The sequence below is a fragment of the Henckelia pumila genome, chromosome 2 (genome assembly GCF_033568475.1).
Source record: "Henckelia pumila isolate YLH828 chromosome 2, ASM3356847v2, whole genome shotgun sequence".
Classification (NCBI taxonomy): Eukaryota; Viridiplantae; Streptophyta; class Magnoliopsida; order Lamiales; family Gesneriaceae; genus Henckelia; species Henckelia pumila.
Window position 1 is genome coordinate 96,809,520 of NC_133121.1, and position 18,663 is coordinate 96,828,182.

At 35.0% G+C, this 18,663-nt stretch overlaps 2 protein-coding genes and 1 pseudogene across 6 annotated transcripts; 1 reads left to right on the forward strand and 2 right to left on the reverse strand.

Annotated features, from left to right (window-relative positions):
- The first annotated feature begins 1,067 nt into the window (after positions 1 to 1,067).
- Positions 1,068 to 5,698, forward strand: LOC140885475 (protein CIA1-like; annotated as a pseudogene).
- LOC140885471 (G-type lectin S-receptor-like serine/threonine-protein kinase At1g11330) lies at positions 5,638 to 17,298 on the reverse strand. 4 transcript variants are annotated; one of them, XR_012150956.1, is made up of 8 exons: positions 15,808 to 17,298; positions 15,504 to 15,608; positions 15,220 to 15,395; positions 14,944 to 15,154; positions 14,550 to 14,787; positions 14,316 to 14,466; positions 13,657 to 14,027; positions 5,638 to 5,697 (listed from the first exon to the last, which is right to left on the reverse strand). XR_012150956.1 is itself a non-coding variant. In XM_073292454.1 (8 exons), exons 2-8 carry the CDS (start codon positions 16,760 to 16,762, stop codon positions 13,728 to 13,730), a joined length of 2,136 nt encoding a protein of 711 aa, XP_073148555.1. In that variant the 5' UTR covers positions 16,763 to 16,800; positions 16,938 to 17,061; the 3' UTR covers positions 13,561 to 13,727. The 4 variants fall into 4 exon arrangements, 3 of the variants coding, with proteins under 3 accessions (XP_073148555.1, XP_073148553.1, XP_073148554.1); XM_073292454.1 differs by lacking the exon at positions 5,638 to 5,697 and having other exon boundaries at positions 13,561 to 14,027; positions 15,808 to 16,800; positions 16,938 to 17,061; XM_073292452.1 differs by lacking the exon at positions 5,638 to 5,697 and having other exon boundaries at positions 13,561 to 14,027.
- LOC140885472 (G-type lectin S-receptor-like serine/threonine-protein kinase At1g11300) lies at positions 5,809 to 9,577 on the reverse strand. 2 transcript variants are annotated; one of them, XM_073292455.1, is made up of 7 exons: positions 8,149 to 9,577; positions 7,844 to 7,951; positions 7,510 to 7,685; positions 7,233 to 7,443; positions 6,838 to 7,075; positions 6,671 to 6,758; positions 5,809 to 6,316 (listed from the first exon to the last, which is right to left on the reverse strand). In XM_073292455.1, exons 1-7 carry the CDS (start codon positions 9,413 to 9,415, stop codon positions 6,017 to 6,019), a joined length of 2,388 nt encoding a protein of 795 aa, XP_073148556.1. In that variant the 5' UTR covers positions 9,416 to 9,577; the 3' UTR covers positions 5,809 to 6,016. The 2 variants fall into 2 exon arrangements, with proteins under 2 accessions (XP_073148556.1, XP_073148558.1); XM_073292457.1 differs by having other exon boundaries at positions 6,092 to 6,316; positions 6,608 to 6,758.
- Positions 17,299 to 18,663: the final 1,365 nt, after the last annotated feature.

Genomic DNA, 18,663 nt, shown 5'->3' on the forward strand with positions numbered 1-18,663 from the left:
GCCTTTTATTTTTCTTTTATATGCAAACTTTGTGATCAAAACCAATAACAGCATGTTTGCGTAGAGGCTGAGACAAAGTGCGAGAGTCACCATGAAAATTATGAGTATCAATATAGGACACGACGTAATATTATAAAATTTGAAGTAATCCAATTTAGAAATCCACATAAAAACGTCTATTTTTCCGAGAATATTCCATGTATTACATATTCAGTGGCCACGTAGCCAGCGCATAAATGCTAATTCGCTACAAGTGATAGAATCTATAAAATATTATTTTGTAATGCATTATTCAAATTTGTCTTGTCACATTTAATACACAAGAGTCATCCATGCAACATCAAAAGTTGTGGGTACGTAGCATGCATCTCATTTAATGTTTATCATGCGTGTTGCATTTTGTTGTTATCGTATTTGAATTGTACAATCATGTATTCATTACAATTGCCTACATAAAGCAACAAAGAACAAGAGAAATGTATCCAAACAATCACTTTTCCTCCAATTTGTTTCCTTTGTTATCTTGCCCAATTCCGATTAAAAAAAAAAATTAAAAAATAAAAATTATAGTTAAGTTTCCTCCTAATGATTATTTTGTTCTCTTCTCCAATAGCATTGTAAATTTATAACAAATCAAAGTTTTGAATCAAGCACATAGTAAATGATGTTGGAATGAAGCAATAAATGCTCACTATGTTAAACAAACATTCTCGTCGTTCCATAATCATATATTTTCGAGTTCAACTCTTCATCTTGTAAAAATGTTATTAGCTTATAGATCTCGTGAATGATTCTTAACCTCGAATTTCGACATATTCACTCTATTATGATCACACGTCGTCAATCAAAAATATTTATACTTTTTATATTTTTTATTAATTCTATAAGTCGTCAAAATCTGATTTTAATCCAATCGATTGGTCTTTTTGTTCAACTCTTAATCATTTTTTTAGTCGATAATAATTATAAGGATGCAGTGCTCGATTATTAGCAAGAGAACCAATTGTAATTAAACACGTGTGGCTCAATTAGTCGTATATGAAAACACACAGCTTGCCGCGCGCTTGCGGCGGTTGCTCTCATTTCAATTGCTTCTTCTTCAGCTCGCTCTCGGAAGTCGGAATCTCTCCATATTGTATTGTCGAATTCTTCTTCAATCAAATCTCAACTAATTTTGAGTTCTGCGATCTTCTTACGATGAATTCCGCGGATAGGACTTTCGAGCTTAAAGAAATCCAAACGCTTCGAGGGCATACTGATAGGGTTTGGTGTATCGCCTGGAATCCAGCCACAGGAGCCGGCCGTGTCCCCGCCATGATCGCCTCATGTGGCGCCGACAAAAAAGTCATCATTTGGGAACAGGACCGCGCCACCGGCTCTTTCCAGTGCAAGGTAATGATGTTCTCATTCATCTCTTCTGATCGTATGACGAAGTTCGGTGACATCGAGGTGCTTTCCGGTTGAAAAACAAAGTACTTTATTCTAGTGTTGGGAGTAAATTGGTAACTTTGGTTAGGAGTTTGAAAATTTTCTATTTTTTTTATATAAATGAAATATATAATGATTTTGTGGTGTTAATGATGCTGCTTGTTCAGGAAGTGTTGTGGGATCTGCATAATTCGACTGTGATATGGTGTGCCTGGGTGGCATATGGCAGGCTGCTGGCAACATCAAGTATTGATGGCAGCGCACGCATTTGGACGAGTTTCGAGGGAAAATTCAAAATCGTAAATGGTCTTGAGGTATTTGTATTTTATCCGATCAAGTAAAACATCCTCTTGTGTTGAGTGTTGACAACGATATGTTTGGACTCCAGCATCTTTTATCAATGATATTAGGGTAGTGTGTTTAAAAATGCTAAACTTACCATCCAGCGTCTCGACAAATTACCAGTAAGTGTCTCTGTGAATGCATCTGGTGAGTTGATTGCTACCTGTGTCCCCCGGAAAATGATATGGATATGGAAGATGCCGCCAGCATTAGGTGAGATTCAGTATGTTTCAATGGTGGGAGATGGTACAGGATTCACTAAAATGATCCAATGGCATCCATTGAAGGATATTCTGTTTTCATGTGGTTTTGACAATACTATCCAGGTATATGTTGTAAAATAGAGCTATCAAATTGTAAAACATTTGAATATCCGAAAATCTTTGTAAAGTTGACTGCTTGAAAAATGGTTCTCTCTGTTTAGTCTGCATTATCAACATCAGCTGATGAGACATATCTAACTGCTGTAGATTTGGGTTCCTGATGCAGATATGGTTAATTGGGATTGTATGCAAACCTTAGGTGAATGTAACAGGTAGTTTCAGAACCTGCTCTCTATGTTTAAACAAATTCAGTGCAGAATCATATTCACAGCAAAGTGACGGTGATTTAATATTCTGGCTTCTGCAAATGAGCTTCTTGTGGTATATTAATGGGCATAATGCACAATCTAACAAACTAGCTTTAACTAAGAAAAATCTTGATCTGTGCAGTGTTACTTAACACAAAAGGCCGGGTGGTTCCTTAAAAAAAATTAAATAAAAAAGGTCCTGTGGTGCCACCAGACATTAAATAAGATGGCCCTGTGTCTCGAATTTATATATTGTGCCCTTGCTTAGTCTTTAGAAGATGAAACTTATGTAAGAACTAGTTGTATGCTGGTGAAAACGTATCAGTGGACAAAATGTATTGTATATTTAATATTTTCTCTTCCCGTTCCAATCCTTCAGCAATGCCACCATAACTGGCGGCCAAATCTTTAGTTTTGCTGCTACTCCTCTCTTTGTACTATTGTTAGCAACCAAAACCATCCCTTGAGAGACATATAAATTCCACTTCAGAAATTCATGCTAATTGGTGTATTTTATTATAGAGATTGTCAATCGGTTGTACAAGGCGTTGATTACTTTAAATCATACAATGCCTGATTACCTATACCCAAATTTAGGTTGACAGATGGCAATTTGCGATATATCCTTATTTTGTACTTGAGGTTCTTCTCTTAATGCTTGCATCTGCTGCACTTCACTGGGCTATGGAGTCTCTAAATAGTCTCAATTATTTACTTGAATATTAATTATTACTGATTAAATTTGTGCAATATTTTTAAAAATCTGGTACAACTGTTTTTCTCCTTAATTTAGTGGGCACAAACGTACAATCCGGACCTTAGCTTTTAATGGCAGGGGAAACAAATTCGTCACCTGTAGGTATGCATGGACTTTCTCATTTCTATGCTACATGTCCAGTTGAAAATACAAGCGCCAGCATGTTAGTTGAGTCTTACAAGTAGCTCCGATATGGACATAGTTGTCATCCGAGAAGTAATGCAGTAACATTGATTCTGCAGTGATGATCTAACCATTAATATATGGAGTGTTGGCATTGACATGATGCGGTATGGAGAAAGAAATGCCCCTGGGTAAGCAATGGTTCTCCATATGTATTTGATCCTTCACCCGCACAACTGCTGTCTGCTTCAGATGGCTTTTCATTTGCTCTCAAGGCTCAGTTTTTTCCTTCTTGGCATGGATACCTTTATTACTAAATTTCCAAATTGTGTCTCAACTTCAACACTCATTTTGAAGGTAAAAGGTTAGCTTCAAATTTTAAAAAAAATCAATCCTCAATCAGTTAGAAATTGACAAGTTAACGAATGTCAAGTATCAAAGCTATTAGCATATGTGTCCAGTGATTGTGTGTATAAATTATTAATTTGATTGAGATTTATTTTATGCCATCCATTCTTACTCTCTTCATTCCTCGTAGTTACTCCATATGCATGATGTATTACTTGTGATTTATTGTTTCAATTACAAGGTTCAGTTCTACAGACTGGCAGGTGAACATAGAATTAAATTTGTTTAGCTTCTCTTGATGCTATATTTTGATTATCTAATGAAAAGATAAGACAAAAAAGTCAAAGATTTTCAAAAGCATTCTTTGAAATTGTGTAGTCTAGTGTTCTGAATTTTAAAATTTTAATCAGTTTATATGCATCTTGGCTTCATATTTCTTTCACATTTTGTCAGGACACATTTATGTACTCTCACCGCCGTCACCGGTTATCATGAGTCATGACCAAACAATTTTTTCTGTCCATTGGTCAAGGTAGCAACATTTTGTTTATTTTTTTCTTTATTCTTTTTAGGTCTTATTCCTTTTCTATATTTTTTAGCCAATTTTGTCATTTCATTAACTCAAATTTATTAGAATTGTCTGATCTCATTTTGAGAGGTGAATGTTCCAGGGAGGAAATAATTTGCACCGGGGCAGCTGACGGCGCTATATGTTTCTTTATTAAGAATGGAGATGGATCGGTATATTTGAATAAATGCAATTATGAGTTTGGTTATTCTCTGTATTTCCTTAAGCATAACCATTGTACATATTGAAATCACAGAGCACTTTAGTTTTCGATTTTAACTTCCTCGCTGCCATGAATGGGAAATGTGTCCTCATTTCTTAACTGGGTTTATATGTGATAAAGGTACCGAAACATGATACGTATCAAGCAAGAAGATCTGTTAAACGAAAACTAGTATCACACAGAACCTCAAAATGGCACGAAGCCAGTCTAAACCGTCTGGCTTCAGCAAAATTGTAACTGGAACCTCCATGTTTCAGATCCTCTGTGAATTACTATATCCTTATTCTCTCAAATTATGCAACCATATCCACTTGATGAAAATTTCATGTACTCTTGCCTTGTTGGAGTGCGATAGGTTACAATCATCATGCTCGCTGCTATAAGGTTAACTCACAGCTATCTAATTTAGATGCTATACGTCCTAGTTATGAATTGTGTTGGCATTAACATCAAGCATTTAGATTTGTCTGTAGATAGCTTGCTCAGATTCAAGCAAGATACAAGAAATTCACACCGAATAGTGCCAAGTAATTTGAATTGGAACTGACAAGTATCAACAGTTTGTCCATTCTTCTAGCTTATCTCAACATTCCCTATTTGTAATGCTCACGACTTGACTTAGTGTGGGATTACATAATCGAACTTGGTAATGTTAATACCGCTTCCATTGCTTTACAATACTTAACTTTGTCTGGATGTTATTACAGTTTGATGAACTTGCGTATAAGTTGCTACTGAAGAAGGACCATGCTCATGATAAGGATATCAACTCAGTTCAATGGTGTTCCCAGGTTAGAGAGTCATGCTAATAAATATAGTCCTTGCATGAAGATTTTCACACTGGAGTGATTAGGCCGAGATATATGATCAGTTGTTTAAAAAACGTGAAAATCTATGTCTACCTAAATTTATGTTTTGATAAATAAACGTCTCTGAATCATTGGATACGAAATATGGATCTTCCATGCTGAAAATGATGTAATGAACCTTAATTATCGTGCATTTTGATATTTTTCAATCTCAACTATCTTAAACTTTGCTTTGCTGCCACAAATACAGGATAACTCGCGTCTTGCCTCTGCGAGTGACGATGGAACAGTCAAAATATGGGAATTGGCCTCCATACCACGAGTTTGAACTGGGCTCATTGCTCTATGGTTAGATGATCTTACTTCGCTACTGTGAATTCTGTTGAGCCATTGTAGAAATATTGGCAACGCTTAGAAGTAGTACACTTGTCAAGTTTTTCCAACTCTGAAGGGGAGTATGCATACCTTGCTTTCTGAATTTGATACACAGCTTTAACCTGGTTTTAGAGTAAATAGTTTGTCTGGTGCCTTTTGTTTTTCTTTTAAATGCAAACTTTGTGATCAAAAGTATTAACAGCAAGGTTGCATATAGGCAGACAAGAAATGCTAAAGACACCCTGATAATGATGTTTACGAATATAGGACAAAGCGAAATAACATATAATTTTAAATAATCCAATTTAGAAAATCTACATAGAAGATATTATATAGCCGTAGAAATAAGTTCTTCGAAATATAGGAATCTTGACATGCAATGTTTCTTCACTAGCACATATACACCGAGATTTTCAACAATAATTGATCAAACTTTACAATGTATAGTGATTGAGAGTTCCAATGGCAATACTTACCGGCCATCGATTATAGTCGAGGAGATATCGTTGGAAGAATATTTGAGCGGAGTCTTTTCAGTTTCTACAGACCTTTGATTCAAAGTAAATGCAGGTTGCCTTGGACGAGGAAGCTCTGCAATCTCATTACCAAGCATAGATATAACTGTAGAAATACTGGGCCTGTCTTTAGCAATCTCTTCAACACACAATAGACCGACATTTGCATATCTTGCTATCTCTTTTTCCGTTGGTAAATCACGCACTAAAGGGTCCATGAACTCAACAATCTTTCCTTCATTCCACAATTTCCATGCCTGCAAATATTCACGGTAAAAACGCCAACTTAAAATTTTTATTCCCAAAGCTACTGTTATACGATAGCTGGAAAAATACTATAACTAGGCTGTTTTAACTAAAGAAGATACATATAAAAGTTTAAAATTTTTGTGACGTTTTAACTAAAATTTTGTAGTTACGTTACCAAAGGAAATTATACACTTTACCTCTCTTGGAAAAAAATACAGTTGATTTACTAATGTGACATTTAAATTCTTTTTATCCAATTGAATTCTCGAATTATTAATTTTTTTAAAAAAAAACCTTACATATCCTATTAGACTGGGGGTTTGCTCATCATTTTAGAAGCTTGCATTTGTTCTCCCACTTACAATCTCTAGCAACAGAACTCCAAAGCTAAAGACGTCTGATTTTTCTGAGATTCTTCCATGCAATGCATATTCAGGGGCCATGTAGCCACTGCGTAACGGTAATTCACTATAAGTGATAGAATCGAGCACATAATAAATGATGTTGGAATGAAGCTGTAAATGCTCACTATGTTCCAACAACCCTTGATGTGTTGGCTTGATCTTCTTTTCCGCCAAAAATTCTCGCCATTCCGAAATCAGATATTTTGGAATTCAACTCTTCTTCCAATAAGATGTTACTAGATTTTAGATCTCTATGAATGATTCTTAGCCTCGAGTCTCTATGAAGATAAAGAAGACCTCGACAGATTCCCTCGATTATGATCACACGTCGTCGCCAATCAAGAAACCCTTTTCTATGTGAGTCTGCAAGTTTGAATCATGTCCAAGATTTCAGAAAACACTAAACAAGAGAAGAAGAATCTTATCGTTTACACATGGATTAGGTGCTCATTCGACTTGTGAGGAATATTCAGTAAGTGATAATGTAGCACCAGATAAAAACTATGCATCAAATAATCACCAAAGAGATATCCATCCAAGCTTCCATTGGACATGTATTCATAAACAAGCATATTTTCTTCACGCTCCACACAGCAACCAAGGACTCTAACAAGATTCCGGTGCTGAAGCTTAGAGATCACCTCAACCTCGTTCATCAACTCCTTCAACCCTTGATTGGAGGATCTCGCAAGCCTTTTCACTGCGATTGCTTGTCCATTTGGTAACATCCCCTGTTCACCACAACTATTTAATCACTTGATCATCAACACATTATAAAAACTTCAAAGTTTATATACTTTGTAGACTGGACCAAAGCCACCCTGTCCTATCTTATTGCGTAGATCAAAGATGTCTGTCGCTTTTGAAAGTGTCTCGAATTCAAAAAATGGCAACTCCTCCAGCTTAACTCCATACACATTGTGGTTGAGTGGATCCATTTCCGCATCTCGGATTGCAATTTGCTTGCGTCCTGCTATAATGTGAGCGACATATGGAATATGGCGACGACAACAGCATGTCGTAGAAGGAGATTGCATCAAAACAATATACACCAAGCGAATTTTTTATGAAATGATATCTAACAATAACTAGATATATGTAGTTGATCGGGTTTTCAAATTATTTAAGTACCTCTATACTTCCACAGGAAGTATGCACATAAAGGAACATTAATTATCAACACTGGAACTAGTACTGCAGCTGCAATAATTGCTCTGCGGCCTTTCTTCTTAATGTTACCTGCAAAAGTTTAAGTGAGATAAAACGAAACAAACCTTGTTGAGTTCATCTATCTCTGATCTAAAAGCCAGGCGGTGAATGTATAGAGAAAATTGAGTTTCCAAACCAAGTATGCTTAGAGCTTAATATTCCCAGGCAATAAGCTGAATTGATGGATGCAAAAATGAAGTCTTTTCTAGCAAGAGGAGAATTCACACCTATTTCTGAATCTGCTAGTCGAATATACAAGTCTGCGCCACCGGTTGAAAACTTCTGCACGTCGATTAAGCTTTCAGTCCATTGCATACACCCAATGCCATCATGATATGAATAAGCTAAACAAGAACAATTATGCAAGCATTTGCTCCGGCATTCTGGTTCTAAACTAGGAAGCCAACTCAAACGATCTGGCACTTTCACCGTTTCCAGCATCAAAAAACCATCTTCTTTTCCCATTTCCCCCACAGAGGAGTTCTTTCCACACTTGAGTGGAGCCCTTCTCAAGCAGCCACTGGTCCAATTTCCCCCACTCCATTCCCTGTCATTTTTCGGCTCGAACCCTGGTAAACACGAGCATATAGGTCTATCCTGAGCATTACAGCTTCCAAAATGCCCACACTTTGCGTAGACATCACATTCGGACGAAATGGAGGACCACGTTAACGTCCAATCTCCTGTTTTATCATCCCAAAACATCTGCTGTAAAGCCCCGGATGCATTCAATTCTATATACAAAATGGACAAACTAAAATACTTAAAGTATATAGATGCAGTTCCAGGGTTATCATTAACAAGTTCGAGGGCAGCCCGATGAATAGATTTCATCAGGGGTATTCCGATGAATATTTGACCATCCCAGGGGCCGCTTCGCCAATGAGGAGAGTTGTCTAGCCACACGAAAGTTTGCGGAATCTCTAGAGGTTCAATTGTAGTGGTGAATCTTCCGGGCGCTGGATCAGAAGGGCTTCTCCATGAAGTCAAAATGTTTTTCTTGTTTGTAGTTAAATCAGTAAACAGTTTCATATTCTCAACAAAAGAATCCGAAGCGTGTAGGAAACTCTCCCAAACAATTTTACCATTTGAGTTATCTTGTAACACCAGATTCCCTGTATCCAAGAGCTGAGTACTTGAATTGGGGATCGAATTCGAAACATTTGATGACCATAGCATCTGCTTTTGCCCATTCAAGATCACAAGATTCCCATCTCCTGAAATAAGCAAAGTTCCATTAGCATCATTCAGAGGATTCTCTCTATTAGCCACCCATATCACAGTCATCACTGGAATATTGTACATTATACCAACATATCGGTAAGAACTATTAACTGGGGTGAAAAAACCCAACTTGAATTTCTGCCCATTTGAAACCAAACTGTCTGGGTCTCGAATGTATTGGTTGGCGCTTATGGTATCCATGGCCGAACATAATTTGAGGAAGAAACAAGAAATTATGGAGAAGAAGAGTACATGAAGCTTGAAACCCATGAAACTTCAGCCTTTTCTGCTATTATATATTCAACTAACACATACAATTCTGAATCATCAAACAATAATATAAGGATTCAAAGGTGGGGAACTTGTTCAATTAAGGCAAAACAGTTTCGTCTAATTCTTTGTAAACTTTTCTTCTCTGTGATTGAAGTGTGAATGCCATAGTCAACCAAAGGATTGGCGTACACGTGGTCAATGGTCTCATTAATTATCATTATTATATTACATGGAAAAAAGAGCATGCAGACACACACGTGATTTTAAAAATATTTTTAATCAAATCAATCAAATAGCATATTAATAATTAAATATTTATATTTTTTAATTAACATTTAATTAAATTTATTTATATTTGTAGAATATAAATATAAAGTTATATTGATTAGAATTTGATTCAATGTAATATAATACGATGAACCAATATTTTATTATATAAAAAAATTATACGCCTATACATATTTTATAATTAACTAGTTTTTTAATGAGAATTTATTAAATTATTGTATTATATTTGTAAACAAATTAATACTAAAAAATAAATAATAAATTAAACCAAGTGAAACATTTAGTAGTAGACAAAACTGCAAAGCAAAACTTAGAAGTAAACTGCACGCATCAACGAGCAAAATTGAATATGAAGACTAGACAAATTTTCAAGCAAAACTGCATGAAGTAAACCGAGTTGACTTTGATCAAGCCAACTGAAATCATCAAGTAGTCGAGTCAAATCAAACTAAGTTCACTTGGTAAACTGCATTCAATTTAGGGAACTAAACATAATCAATACTTCAACAGCGCCAAACTGTTTTAACAGTGCCAAACCAATTTACCCAAGTTGAACGATTTCTAAGAATGAACCATCCAAGAGACTGCGTGATCAAGACTGAATCAATATAACTCTTGTGGATAGATTTTTTCGTACTTAACTAACGCCGTAAAGTCAGAGTATAACAGTCTACTACCATGTCAAAAAATGTACGAGAAAAAGACAAGTTAACGAACTCAATTTGAATTTGAAAGAGCCGTTTTCCGTCAAGTATAAATAAATATAAAGGGGTGCTTGAAAAAGCATCCGGCTCCAAGTGTTGAATTGTAATATAAAGAGGTAAACTAAACACTTTCAGTTTACTCGCAAACATTCAGTCGAGGATCTAAAGCTTACTTCAAAGAATAAATCAAAGAGCCAAATAACACAAGCAAGCATATCACTACATCAGATCAGTTAGGATCACATTGCGTTTAAGTGTTGCCTTGTAATATAAGTAGGGGTGGGTTTTTGGTATACCGTATCAAAAATATTGGTATGAAAAAAATTCATACCGAGCCGATATCGAAATTGTGAAATTTTGGTATGGAAAAAATTCATATTGATGTCGTATAGATATCGAAAAAAAATTCGATATACCAAAATAATGTCTATATCTCGAAAAAATTTCGGTACGGTATCTCGAAAAGTCGGTATTTTGGCTCGGTATCCCAGCCCTAAATATAATTGTTGTATTTGTTTATTAGTTAGGTGCTGCAAACCTCATTGTAACAAGAGTCAGTCAAGGGCTGAGATTTTGAGTCTAGAAGTTCTGAGATAGACAATTGAGTGTAAGTCCTAGTCTTTGAGTGAAATGTTGCAAAGTATTATTATAATAAAAGTTTTCTAGAATGAATCTTTCGGAAGTGAAAGAATGGGTGACGTAGGAGATTTTGTTTCGAACATCCATAAACAAATTTTTGTGTTGTCTTACTTTCAGTCGAACACGCTCACTCACTCACTACACCAATCAAACCATTCGATGATAAGTTTTATCTGTTAGTTGGCATCATTCCACACATATATAATATTTGTTTGTCAATTAACATCGACACGCGAGAAAGAAACAGTTCAGTTATCCAACCTTAACAGGACACAATTTAGAAGATTTAGGGGTAACTTCTACGGTGCCATCAATTTGGGAAATTAGCATTCAAACTATTGAGAAAGCAATTTCACTCACCCCCAAACCTGTGAAACCCTTGTCCCAATGAAAGTTTTAAAATGAGTTTAAAATGGGCTACAATGGACTTCTATAGCAATTTGGGTTAATCATTTTCGTAAAGCGAGGATGAATACGAAGTAGTTGCCATAGGGGTCCATTGTGTGCAGTCGCGCAAGCGCAGGCTTAGGCCCAGGACGTGACAGAATGGTATCACAGACGGTTACCAGCCGGCAAACCCCGGGAAATAAGTGCTACGCGGGAGAAAAGTGCTACGTGCGTGGGAGCCACCTATTTAACCTGCGGGGCAAAGTGCTACACGACAGGAGCCACTTCTTGAACCCGTAGGAGCCATCTCTAGATTCTCGGTGCTGATGGATCGAGAGTTCAGGTCGCGACGAGGACGTCGCGTTCTGAAGGAGGGGTAATTGTGAAACCCTTGTCTCACATGAAAAAAATGAAAACTTTTAAAATGAGTTTAAAATGGGCTACAATGGACTTCTATAGCAACTTGGGTTAATCATTTTCGTAAAGCGAGTACGAATACAAGTAGTTACTATAGGGGCACATTGTGTGCAGTCGCGCAGGCGCGGGCTTGGGCCCGGGGCGTGACAGAACCGATCCTGTCACACAATATATTAGTAAAAAAATAAAAATATTATACCATTATTTTTAACCCATCAAACACAATATTTGTTTTTTTTTTTGTTTTCAAAATATCATATTGAATTTATAAAGTTAACTTTCTATACTATTGTAATATAAGTGCAATCAATTAATAAATTATTTGATATATATAGTCTCTTTATTATTATTGAAATTATTGACCCTATTTTTCACTATCACAAAAAAATAACTAATATTTTTTAGCAATATTTGCACATAAAAATTTTGTGTCAAACATATATATAAAAAGGTAAAATATTTGACAATATAAAAATAATGTGGCAAAATATTGTTTGTGAAATTTTATATTATACATTATACATAGTCTATCAATAATTAATTTTGATATGATAATTAAATATAAATAAAAAATTAAATGTATCTTCATTACTCATGATGCAATATATTATACCACGACTTTGAATTGGGCTCATTGCTTTATGGTTAGATGATCTTACTTGGCTATTGTGAATTCTGTAGACCCATTGTATAAACATTGGCAACTCTGAGAAGTAGTACACTTCCTAGTCAAGTTTCTCCAAGTCTGAATTGGGGAGACATACCTTGCTTTCTGAATTTGATACACAACTTTGACATTCTGGTTTTTGAGTAAATAGCTTGTCTCAGGGGCGGAGCTTGTGTTAGCCCAGTGTGGGCAGCTGCCCACACTGAGCCCATAACAAAAGCCTATATAGGTTGGTGGGCCAAAACAAAACCAACTAATATGCTTTACTAGAATGGACTATCCAAATGTTTTGATAATATCACACACAAAAAACCTACATGTAAATAAATACATAAATTTACTAAGATTTAGAAATTAAAAAAATCCTACATAGATTTATTTTATATTTAAAATAAAAGTTTTTAAAAAACAAAAAAAAACGAAGCAGAAACACATTTATTTTATATGATTTGTACAGAAAAAATTGCAAAATCACGTCATGAATGCCTATAATCATTACTTTTAATAATTTTGAGTGCCAAATGTTCATAACACATAAATGTTAAAATTTTATTATCATTTGTGCTGAATAAAGAAAGAAATAAACAATTTCTGGTTATCATATAATATCAAACAACATTGAACAAAATCTAATGTACGTTGTTTTATTTAGAATGAATTTCAACGCTAACTCATGCCTTAATAAATAAGTTGAAAATAAAGAATATTTTGAAGTTTTTTTAACAAACTATTGATCAGAAGAATATCATCACAAATATTAAGAAGAAAGTAATTCATTTTCACACAGTTATAACATAGATAATTTTTTAAGAAAATTTTTTAAAGGTAATTAGTTTGTGATGTTTTAGAATATCTTGTTTTTTTTTTTGCTTTATTATTTATTGTTTATTATAATAGCCTACACTGAAGTAAAATTCTAGTTCCGCCCCTGGTTTGTCTGTTGCCTTTTGTTTTTCTTTTACATGCAAACTTTGTGCTCAAAAGTATTAACAGCAAGGTTGCATATAGGCAGACACGAAATGCTAGAGACACCATGATAATGATGTGTACCAATATAGGACAAACAAAAATAACATATAATCTGATAGAATCCAATTTAGAAAATCTATATAAAAGATATTCACCAGCACGTGAACACCGAGATTTTCAACAATATAATTGATCAAACTTTACAATGTATAACGATTGAGAGTCCCAATGGCAGTACTTACCGGCCTTCGATTATAGTCGAGGAGATATCGTTTAAAGAGTATTTGATTGGAGTCTTTTCAATTTCTGGAGACCTTTGATTCAAAGTAAATGCAGGTTGCCTTGGACGAGGAAGCTCTGAAATCTCATTACTAAGCATAGATAGAATTGTAGAAATACTGGGCCTGTCTTTAGCAATCTCTTCAACACACAATAGACCTACATTTGCATATCTTGCTATCTCTTTTTCCGTTGGTAAATCATGCACTAAAGGATCCATTAACTCAACAATCTTTCCTTCATTCCACAATTTCCATGCCTGCAAATTTTCACGGTAAAAACGCCAACTTAAAATTTTTATTCCCAAAGATCCTGTTATACGATAGCTGGAAAAATACTATAACCAGGCTATTTAAACTAAAAAGGATACATATAAAGTTTAAAATTTTTGTTTTATTTTGTTTTAACTAAAATTTTGTAGTTATGTTACCAGACGAAAATATGCACTTATCTCTCTTGGAAACAAATATACACTTAATTTACTCATGCGACGTTTAAATTCTTTTTATCCAATTGAATTCTTGAATTATTAGAAAAAGAAACTTACATATCCTATTAAACTGGGGGTTTGCTCATCATATTGGAAGCTAGCATTTCTTCTCCCACTTACAATCTCTAGCAACAAAACTCCAAAGCTAAAGACGTCTGATTTTTCTGAGAACCTTCCATGCAATGCATATTCAGGGGCCATGTAGCCACTGCACAACGTTAATTCACTGTAAGTGATACATAGAATCGAGCACATAATAAATGAAGTTGGAATGAAGCTATAAATGCTCACTATGTTCCAACAACCCTTGTTGTGTTGGCTTGATCTTCTTTTCCACCAAAAATTCTCGCCATTCCGAAATCAGATATTTTGGAGTTCAACTCTTCATCCAGTAAGATGTTACTAGTTTTTAGATCCCTATGAATGATTCTTAGCCTCGAGTCTCTATGAAGATAAAGAAGTCCTCGACAGATTCCCTCGATTATGATCACACGTTGTCGCCAATCAAGAAAACCTTTTCCATGTGAATCTGCAAGATTGAATCATGTCCAAGATTTCAGAAAACACAAACAAGAGAAGAAGAATCTTATCGTTTACACATCGATAATGTGCTTATTTGACTTGTAAGGAATATTCAGTAAGTGATAATGTAGCAGCAGGAAAAAACTATGCATCAAATAATCACCAAAGAGATATCCATCCAAGCTTCCATTGGGCATGTATTCATAAACAAGAATATTTTCTTCACGCTCCACACAGCAACCAAGGAGTCTAACAAGATTCCGGTGCTGAAGTTTTGAGATCACCTCAACCTCGTTCATCAACTCGACCACCCCTTGATTGGAGGATCTCGCAAGCCTTTTAACTGCAATTTCTTGTCCATTTGCTAACATCCCCTGTACACCAACCAACTGTTTAATCACTTGATCAACACATTATAAAAACTTCAAAGTTTATATACTTTGTAGACTGGACCAAAGCCACCCTGTCCTATCTTATTGTGTAGATCAAAGCTGTCTGTGGCTTTTGAAAGTGTCTCAAATTCCAAAAATGGCAACTCCTCCAGCTTAACTCCATACACATTGCGGTTGAGTGGATCCTTTTCCGCACCTCGGATTGCACTTTGCTTGCGTCCTGCTATATATGTGCATCAAAACAATATACACCAAGCGATTTTTTTATGAAGTGATATCTAACAATAACTCGATGTGTGTAGTTGACCGGGCTTTTAAATTATTTAAGTACCTCTATACTTCCACAGAAAGTATGTACATAGAGGAACAATTATCAAAACTGGAACTAGTACTGCAGCTGCAATGATTGCTTTGCGGTCTTTCTTCTTGATGTTACCTGCAAAATTTTAAGTGAGATAAAAGGGAACAAACTTTCTTGAGTTCATCTCTCTGATCTAAAAGCCAAAAAGTGAATGTATAGAGAAAATTGAGTTTCCAAACTAAATATGCTTAGAACTTAATATTCCCGGTCAATAAGCTAAATAGATGGATGCGAAAATGAAGTCTTTTTTTTCTAGCAAGAGGAGAATTCACACCTATTTCCGAATCCGCTAGTCGAATATACAAGTCTGTGCCACCACTAGAAAACTTCTGCACGTCGATTAAGCTTTCAGTCCATTGCATACACCCAATGCCATCATGATATGAATAAGCTAAACAAGAACAATTATCCAAGCATTTGCTCCGGCATTCTGGTTCTAAACTAGGAAGCCAACTCAAACGATCTGGCACTTTCACCGTTTCCAGCCTCAAAAAAACATCTTCTTTTCTCACTTCCCCCACAGAAGAGTTCTTCCCACACTCGAGTACTGGAGCCCTTCTCAAGCAGCCAGTTGTCCAATTTCCCCCACTCCATTCCCTGTCATTTTTCGGCTCGAACCCTGGTAAACACGAGCATATAGGTCTATCCTGAGCATTACAGCTTCCAAAAGGCCCACACTTTGCGTAGACATCACATTCGGACGAAATGGAGGACCACGTTAACGTCCAATCTCCTGTTTTATCATCCCTAAACATCTGCTGTAAAGCCCCGGATGCATTCAATTCTATATACAATGTGGACGAATTAAAATACTTAAATTTCATAGATGCATAACCCTGGTTATCATTAACAAGTTCGAGGCCAGCCCGATGAAAAGATTTCATCATGGGTATTCCGATGAACACTTGACCATCCCAGGGGCCACTTCGCCAATAAGGAGAGTTGTCTAGCCACACAAAATATTGAGGAATCTCTAGAGGTTCAATTGTAGAGGTGAATCTTCCAGGAGCTGGATCAGAAGGGCTTCTCCATGAAGTCAGAAAGTTTTTCTTGTTTGTAGTTAAATCAGTAAACAGTTTCATATTCTCAACAAAAGAATCGGAAGCATGTAGGAAACTCTCCCAAACAATGTTACCATTTGAGTTATCTTGTAACACCAGATTCCCTGTATCCAAGAGCTGAGTACTTAAATTGGGGATCGAATTCGAAACATTTGATGACCATAGCATCTGCTTCTGCCCATTCAAGATCACAAGATTCCCATCTCCTGAAATAAGCAAAGTTCCGTTAGCATCATTCAGAGGATTCTCTCTATTAGCCACCCATATCACAGTCATCACTGGAATATTGTACATTATACCAACATATCGGTAAGTACTATTAACTGGGGTGAAAAAACCCAACTTGAATTTCTGCCCCTTTGAAACCAAAGTTCCAGGGTCTCGAATGGATTGGTTGGCACTTATGGTATCCATGGCCGAACATAATTTGTGGAAGAAACAAGAAAATATGGAGAAGCAGAGTGCTTGAAGCTTGAAACCCATGAAACTTCAACCTTTTTTGCTATTATATATTCAATGAACACAGACAATTCTGAATCATCAAACAATAACATCAAGAACCAAAGGTGGAGAACTTGTTCAATTAAAGGCAAAACAGTTTCGTCTAATTCTTTGTTGACTTTTCTTCTCTCTGATTGAAGTTTGAAGGCCATAGCCGGACATATGAGAAAATTCAAGGAGAAAGACAGCATAATCAACCAAAGGATTTGGCCTATATGTGGTCAATGGTCTCATTAATTATCTTTATTATCTACATCCATGTGTACACCTATACACCTATCTAATTTAAACGTGTGTAAATAAAAGGGAATTAGCAATTTTATCCTTCTATTTCATATTTTATGTACATAAATATATATAGGGATATAAAATTAAATAGTCTCATTTTAATTAGGGCATAAAAGTAAATATATATTCTATCTATTATTAATTAATTTAATTTATTTATTTATTTAATTTAATTATTCTAAAAGTGTGAATAAAAGGGCAAAATTTTACAATTGTGAATTGACAACTTTGTCTTTCTATTCCACATTTTATGTAGGTTACATAAATATATATAGGGATATAAAAGTAAATAGTCTCATTTTAACTAGGGCATAAAAGTAAATATATATTCTATCTATTAAATACATTTATGTTATATACATTTATGACTATAACTTAATTGCAATTAGTGGGTAGGTTGACCTATTGCACAACAACTACTATATTTAGTCTTTCATTTTTTATGAAAAAAGATTTTATATGAACATCAATGAAAAAAGAATTAATAAAAAAAGATTTTGATGAATTACTTTAAAATATTTTATCATTTTAATTTTTAATTTATATATTTTTAGTGTAAGAATTAGGTGTTAATATATTTTATATGAACATCTATGAGAATAAAGAATTAACTTATGAGTGAATTGTCCTAAAATCCCTAATACCCTTCCTAACTTTATTATAACTCTCTAGCCAAAATATTCTTTACTATAACTCCCTAGGACCACCAAACTTGAATATTTTAATGTTTAATTCTTGTACTGGATTTATGCTAATCTATGCTTGAAATCTATAGGTTTTATGCTTAAAATTTAAAGGTTTTATGCTTGAATCTGGAGATTTTGTGCTCATTTGCAGTATAAAGAATTATCTGCAAAATGGTATCAAAGCCTTAGGTTAATTATTCAGACGTAATTTTATTCGTTAATTCATGCTTTTCTTTGTTGAGGAGAAGATTTCTACAAAAAATGACTTCAAACGAAGGTTTGAATCAAGAGGATTTTATCCATATAAAATCCTATAAACAAGTTAATCTATTCACAATAGATTACTTACAACAGGTTGTGATTAATGCTCTTAATTTTGAAGAGATAAAAAAAAATGATTTCTAACTCTCAATTTTTAGAGATTACCCCAGATTCCTCTAAACTCTTCGGAGATCTTAGAGAAATTCAAAAGACGGTACAATATTACAGCAATCAACTGTATGGAATACCTCGGCAAATTGATGAAATCCTTAAGAAACAAGAAGAAATTCTTGGAACTCTAAAGGATCTTCAAAATAAAATCATAAATCTAGA